This window comes from Centroberyx gerrardi, chromosome 18 (assembly GCF_048128805.1).
Source record: "Centroberyx gerrardi isolate f3 chromosome 18, fCenGer3.hap1.cur.20231027, whole genome shotgun sequence".
In the NCBI taxonomy this organism is placed as follows: Eukaryota; Metazoa; Chordata; class Actinopteri; order Beryciformes; family Berycidae; genus Centroberyx; species Centroberyx gerrardi.
In genome coordinates this window covers 14,712,211-14,719,604 of record NC_136014.1, presented here as the reverse complement: position 1 = coordinate 14,719,604, position 7,394 = coordinate 14,712,211, and the positions used below count along the sequence as shown (strand labels likewise).

The 7,394-nt window shown below is 41.8% G+C and overlaps 1 protein-coding gene across 1 annotated transcript; it reads right to left on the bottom strand.

Annotated features, from left to right (window-relative positions):
* Window positions 1-836: 836 nt before the first annotated feature.
* On the bottom strand, window positions 837-6,934 carry LOC139927045 (alpha-N-acetylgalactosaminidase-like). Its single transcript, XM_071919023.2, has 9 exons — window positions 6,740-6,934; window positions 5,692-5,848; window positions 4,987-5,127; window positions 3,897-4,108; window positions 3,700-3,794; window positions 3,230-3,391; window positions 2,750-2,947; window positions 1,983-2,123; window positions 837-1,830 (listed from the first exon to the last, which is right to left on the bottom strand). The coding sequence occupies exons 1-9, from the start codon at window positions 6,918-6,920 to the stop codon at window positions 1,630-1,632; spliced, it is 1,488 nt and encodes a 495-aa protein (XP_071775124.1). The 5' UTR covers window positions 6,921-6,934; the 3' UTR covers window positions 837-1,629.
* Between the last annotated feature and the right edge of the window lie 460 nt (window positions 6,935-7,394).

Sequence of the window (7,394 nt, the reverse complement as noted above, 5' to 3'; positions counted from 1 at the left end):
TAATAAATGTGTACAGTGCACATCAAAAACTTAAAACCAAGAAGAGAAAATATTTGACAGTTGGTCTTCTGTATGGAATAGGGAAGTGCAAGTGAAAACAAAACCTCATACCAGTTCATAACAGTGTGTGTTTCTAAGAACTGAACATTGATGCATGGTGCACCTGCTAATGTAGTAACTGCTGGATAATGTAATGTTGAAATGTAATAAAAATGCTGTTCTGAATGGGTAAAAATGTAATAAAACCTGATAATGCAATAAATTGCTGGATAATGTAATAACATAACATGATGACATTACAATTATTACTTCATAAGGGCTGGTCAATTTTCAAGCTATTTGTAGGGTCCTTTTATTACATTTTGTACTACAGTATATTAATGTTTGTGCCGACTCTATGAGTCTAAACTGTGAGGTAGCCTCAACAGGATCCCTCAGTGTTATTGGGCTGTTCCTGCCAGGTTTTTGGGTCAAGGCCTCCCCAGTAAAACATGTATTTGTCAATAGTGCTGATGTAGCATATAATCATTAATAAGAGCCCTTATTGCAATCTTCATCATCATCCTAGATAGTGGGTTTTACACTCTAACCCTACACAATGGCAGCGGGACTGATCTAGAATCACACAGCTGGTGCACATACCATGCTCATTCCTAAAGGTCTCAAAGACAGAAGTGATCCTGGACCAGCACCTCTGATGAGTGTTGATCCAAATTATACAGGGAATTCTTAGATTACAGTGATAACAGCCTTGATTGACTGTATACTGAGCAGTGCACTGCATAGTCGTTTGACGATTTCAAACATACTGAAATACAAACATGGCTATTGCCTGGTTGAATAGTGAAATTTGCTCTTTAATTCAATGAAGAGGAAAAATATAATTCACAGAATCATTTCTTATAAAAAATCATTCATTTCTTTAACACACTTACCAGTACATTCAAAACAATTGTCCCTAAAAGTGAAAAAACATCCTCATCTTAACAGAATAAAACAATTATCCCTCCAAATAAAACTAATCAGAACAGAAATGCAAACATCATTCAGAAATCTGTGTTTGATTTCATCTCAGCATGTTTCACTAACTATAGTCCTTCTGTAGGAAACATCTGAGAGTAGCAGTGCTGATCTATGATCAGTGATTCAGTTTTGGCAATCCTGATCGAGACTGTAAACTCAGTCATCAACTCTAATGGTTTGAAAAGTATAGAAATACATGTGTGTCAAATTGCTGCCTTTCTCACAAAGGTATGAAGTGTGCTTTGCTTTGGACCCATTCACTTGATCTACGTGTATTACTATGCAAGTGCAGAATTTGTAAAGAGAATCAAAGCGAGAGAGGTGCATTTCAGACACAAAATGGCTGTCCCTGACCTTATGATATCTTCATTACTTGGGATAGATAGTGGCAAGCATTAAATATCATTACTTGATGCTATTCATAAACACTGCATATACTGGTTCTCAATTCTTCGAGAAGTAAGTCCAATGTTCCTCTTGTCTGAGGTAATCAAGCACCTGGCAATGAATGCATGGAATTTGGTCAGTTATCACTTCATCAGGAGTCATGGCATTGACGCAGAAATGGTGATGTCATGATTAAGTGACAGTTCAATCGGCGAGCGGTTAGAGGAAGCTGGGTGGGATGGCGTTGTCGTGGCGATAGTCGGCAGGTCCCCGGAGCTTGCCGCCAGCGTAGAACTGGCGGAGGCTCAGCTTGGCGGGTGCAGAGACGTACCACATGACCACACCCGTGGGGTTGACCGACACCACGAAGTCAGTGGAGTCTTTCAGCGCTGTGGTCTTCTCAGTGAAGACATCATAGATCTGAGAGAGAGAGAATAACAGAGAAAAAGTGAGAGAACTTAACTGTAAGTCAAGAATCGCAAGCTGCAGTTGGCGTACTTCATTCATCAACGCAATGGGAGATCCGGCAGCCGACTGACACGGAGGCCAGATAGCGTTCATCACAGACTGACCTTGTAGCTGCCGGTGGTGTAGTTGAGTTTGCTGAGGGAGGTCTGGTAGCGGTAGGGCATGTCATTACGGCGGCTGAAGAAGACCAAGGCACTGGCATTCTTTGACAGGGGGCGCAAGAACACCTCGATGCCGCTCTTCTCCTGGAGAGAAATGGCCGACAGAATGTGAATAATGAAGCAGAGAAAAAGAAGACACACACAAATGAACAACATAGGGAAGATCTGTAAGAAATAAAATGTATACTGTGCTTTTTTATATGAATAGTACACTCTGTTCTTGCTTTCCTTTGTCCTGAAAAGTGGAGTGTCTTTTGTCCTACTTACTACAATGATGTAATCAGTGCTTGAATGCATGCATGATCACTATATATGGTTATGTGTGGTTTTAAGTGATTCTATAGGTGGACACGCAGTTAAAAGTCCGAACTGGTGGGTTGGTTTTGAGCCAAGTAGGTTTGGCTATGGGCCAAGATTTATAGTTTTGTTTACTTCAACCTATATAAGTGGATCCTAAACTCCTGTCTTTGTCACTTCTTTGTTGCTTACCTGGTACATTGAACTGAACCATGCATGTATGAATAAAGAATCCACGGAAGACTCTGAACCTTTGCTTCTTAATTTAGACCCACAACGGGTGAAGTAAAACTTTGCATTTACAGATCACACTAAAGTCAAACTCTCCATGGTCGATTTCAGTTTGTTTCAGTTCCCAATTTTGAACACTTTCGTTGCGAATGTGTCACTAGAATTTTTCTAGAATTTGTCACCTTTACAATGCGGCGTCCCTGAACGCCCATGGGATCCTGGTTGATGCTGATGGCCATTTTGTTCTGCAAGATGGCGCGGGCCCCGCTGCTGATGGTGCGCAGGTCGTTGGACATGAAGAGAGGAGCAGCCATGATCGCCCACAGAGCCATCTGAGCACGGGACTGGTCCATGCTCAGGCCAAAGTCCCCAATAACCAGCTGTTTAGGTCAAAGTCACACATAAGATGAGTTTGGGATTGTTTTAATTTCATAGCTGTGATGCTGTTTTAAATGATAAGACAGAAACAGACAGAAAGAAGATGGAAAAGACAGATGTGTTTGTATTTTCCATAACAGCGGTTCTCAACATGGGGTCAAGGGCCGGTAAACGATCAAGGTAAGATCAAGCAAAAGAAAAAGAAGGTACGATCAAGCAAAATAATGGAGTAAATGTGTGGACAGATAAAGTCCACACATTTAGATAAAGTCAGCCGGACAGACCATATCTGGGTCGTTCCATCTTCCAGGTCCGGCTGCAGGTACCAGCACATCCTGGTTTTCAAAGAACCAATTTGCAATGTTCATAATGCTGTCCCAAGAGTCTTGGATGTCACCGTAGTTACGCCACAGGTTGCAGATCTCGCCCAGCTGGGTGTAGTTTACCTGAAAACACAAATCATCAGAGAGATACAACATTTAAGACTTTTTACGACCTTTTTACTGGCAGTTAGAATTAGATATAAAAAAAAGAAAATTAAAACTATTGACATTTTTTCCACTGGGGAAAAAACAGCGCATAAAGAAACTACAACATTTTTAAGATCTCTACAACTGAATTTGAGACTGATACATGTAATGAGAATTATATATGCAACTGTAAGCACCATTTAAGGCCTTATGTTTCAGTTCAATAAAATAATTGAAGACATTGAAGTCTTTTTCAGGACATGCAGACACCCTGTTTGTATCACCTTGGGTGGCAGTCCACCCTGGTAGGCGGGCCAGCTGCAGGAGTAGCCAATGGGACGGCCCGTAGCATTTAGAGCCTTGGACATGCGAGGGTAGCCTATCCAAGAGAGGAACAGTCGAGTCAAACAAGAGCTGCACAATAGTTCTTCCCAAAACTTATTTCATCTCCATATGTCAAGTTCAGTCCTCCCTTTCTCACCCTGCTCCTGCTCTGTGGCATTAGAGTAGCAGCCGTCAAACTTGAACATGTCCACTTCCCAGTCGGCGAAGGTCTGGGCGTCTAACTCGATCTTGTCCAGCGTGGTGCCGGGATAGCCCCCACAGGTGTGTGTGCCCATGTCCCCATAGATACCCAGCTTCAGGCCCCGGTCGTGCAGGTAGCGGGACAGCTTGGGAATGCCTCCTGGGAACCTGAGGTACAGCGGTTCAAGACTTATGTACATGCTATATCCAAGTGTACAAGCAGTTTAGTAATAGGGCTGAACGATTTTGAAAAAAATATCTAATTGCGATTATTTTGACTGATATTGCAATTGCGATATGATTTGCGATATTAGAGGGAATGATAATTTTTACATCATTATTCTCATTTTCATTGAAAAACGTATTAAAATGATTATGGTGTGACTTTTGCGGGGATCTGTACCAAACAAAGATGTTTTCTTAAGTCTGTAGAATATGATGTGTAGGCCAGGACGTCTCTGCAGCAGGACAATATTTAATTTAAAATGGTATTTTGACACACATTTCGCCTTTAACAAATATTGCGCCTCCTGCGATTTGAAAATTGCAGTAGGCCATATTGCGATTTCGATAAAATTTCGATTAATTGTTCAGCCCTAAAGTACAATAATCATGAATGTAGAAAAGATACTCCATTCCTTTCACAATGTATTCGATAATTTTACAACAATACATAAGCGCTGCTGTTTTGGAATATTTTACAGAATTTTTGCTGATTTTTACAGTCCATTCTAGACCTAGCTGTCTTATCGGCCAATCAATCTCTTCCATCTCTATCTTATCTACTGTATATCTCTTTGTTGTCATTGTGCTGATGTTGCTGACATGTTGTACCCACAAAGGTCAATACAGTGACACTGCACAGTGAATTATGCTGAAGCTATTGACTTTATTCTTTGTTAGTCATATGACTGCATGACATGTCATATTGTGATCACCTTAATGGTTTTATTGACTTATGGGCTTAGAAGTAAGAGGTTAGTGTTTGTAGTAAGGCAAGAGGGCTTCTGTGTGTGTGTCTGTCTCTGTATGCAAACAGTGAATACCTCTTAGGGTCAGCCTGCAGTCGTCCCTGCTTGTCTCTGTCCATGGAGGACCAGCAGTCGTCTATGTTGATGTAGACGTAGCCGAGCTCCCTCCAGCCGTCCTCCGACAGTCTGTCTGCCATGTCGATGAACAGATTCTCACTGGGGAAACAGAGCAATGAGTCATGAAAGAAGGGAATAAAGTGCCAACACATAAATAAACAGACAAAGCCACTGTAGCATTCAAAGAGGAGAGGATAGAGAGTGATTCTACTGGGTTTTGGGGTGTGGAGGTTTTTGTTGAATTGGTGCTCTTTGGTTTGTTGCTTAATGAAAAAAGCAGGGGTTCCATGGCACTCTTTAGGCATTTAAAAAGCCTTTATTGTATAGCTAGTTCAAAACAATATACTCCATGTTTATACAACATGTTTTGGCTATGCTGTGGCCTTCATCAGGGAGAGGCACACCAAACTATTTTCATGTTTAAATTTTTGCCTGCAGAGCGCCTTCCTTCTTTTTTCCCCTGCAGCATTATTCTCCCTTCACAAAAAAGGATTTGATAAGGAAATGTAAATGTTAATACAGCCGAGGGACTTTAGCACCAAGGTAATAGGAGCTCTTCATCTGTTGGCCACTGTCAAATGCACATTGTTATGGTGAGAGTGTATTTAAAGAAAGGGTTCATAGGGGATTACCGTGTATAATATTCATATTATTTTGCCTTGCCTGATGCAGTTCTTGGGGTCATGTTCACAGTCAATGTCACAGCGGAATCGTTCCCATGCCAACCAGCCCATGGGAGGGGTCCTCATCAGCCCGTTGTCGAGGGCAAAGGTGGCCGCAGAGAGCGCCAGCGCACAAACAACCACTGCCAAGCGCATTCCTGCGAAAGAAACACAGCAGGTGTGCAGCATGGATGGGAATGCAGTCCTTCACACATCGAGCATCAGGTGATTTGTTTGGCACACTGGGCACAGCAGAGTTTCTGTCCAGCCCCCTCCCCCAGTTAGCTGTCCTCCATCTGTGCCTGAGATACCAGCTGATAGACAATCTGAGCTGTTAAAACATATCTGGTTAATGAAGACTTTACTGATCCTGTGCACTGGTCAGTAGTGATTTCTGTATCCTGCATTACCTTGGTCTCTTGTTCCCTTGTTGTGGATCCATAGCCACACATCTCCACTACACCTGCTTGTTGTTACAGCCAAGACAACAACAGTACTGTCAATATTTATGGATTCTGAGTAATACATGCAAGCCTGTGGTCATTGCTTTCTCACACACACACACACACACACACATGAGTCACACCTGACGACTGGGTGTGACTGGGCTGAAAGCAGCACCAACCTGCCAGGTGACTTATGCCGTCAAAAGGTATAAAACTGTCAGCTGACTAACGTTAAACCACAAACAAAACCAAGTACGGACAGTTGGAACAAAGAACCTACAGTTCTAACAACCCGACAGATAACGTTACAGTATTTGTGGAAATTACCATGCAGAGTTGCCAAAAGCACAATATTAACTTCTCCAATACTGTAATTTAAGCCTTAAGCTATGTATTTCAACAGTGACTTGCCTACCACTGAAATGTAGCTTTTCATCTATGGGGATGGCAAGAATTTCATTCAATAATCAAGTGGCAAAAAAGGCTGGTTGTATCTAACATCCTACAGTAGCGAAGAGTATAAAGTGGCAGTCAATCCCCACTGGTTACTGACATAAAATGAGATACGGAATTATAAACGAAACAACAAACTTGAATACTCACTGAAGTTCACTGCTAGGCTCTCAGAAAGTTTCTGGAAGCTGGAAGATAAGGGAAGATGAAGGAAGACGGGCTCCTTACGGCTCCTTAAGTCCACGAACCTGCTCTTCTCCAAACTCCACACAGCCTTTAAAACGATGTAGTAAACTCCTCTTGAAGCCGGCTCTAAACCCTCTAAACACATAAACTGAGCGATCCGTGTGCACGAGGAAGCGAAAATCACATGACATAGCGGATCGCTGTCAGCTGACCGTATGAAGGAGGAAGCGGGAGGGGGGAAGGCCCCGTTCCATTATTTTTTCACACATGTCATTTTCTTCATAGTTTCGTTTCCCCAATCATTCCGCTGAATTTTCTAATGTTATTTTCCCATGCATAAATGGCGACGAATGATACGCGGTTTTCATCATGGTCTTTCAAAAAGAGACAAAAGATTTATTTTCAAATACAGGCTACGTTGTTAACATATCCACATTTAAAATCTTTCCAAAGTGTAGCCTAATACACTCGTTTATGTATTACATGTGCATGCATGTAGTCTATGTCTTTGTTGGGTGGTTAGTTGGATGAGAAAAAAATATAAATTCCATCACTTTTATTGTCAATGAAACAGTGTTTGATAACCCATGATTTACTGATCGTATATACATTATTAAAC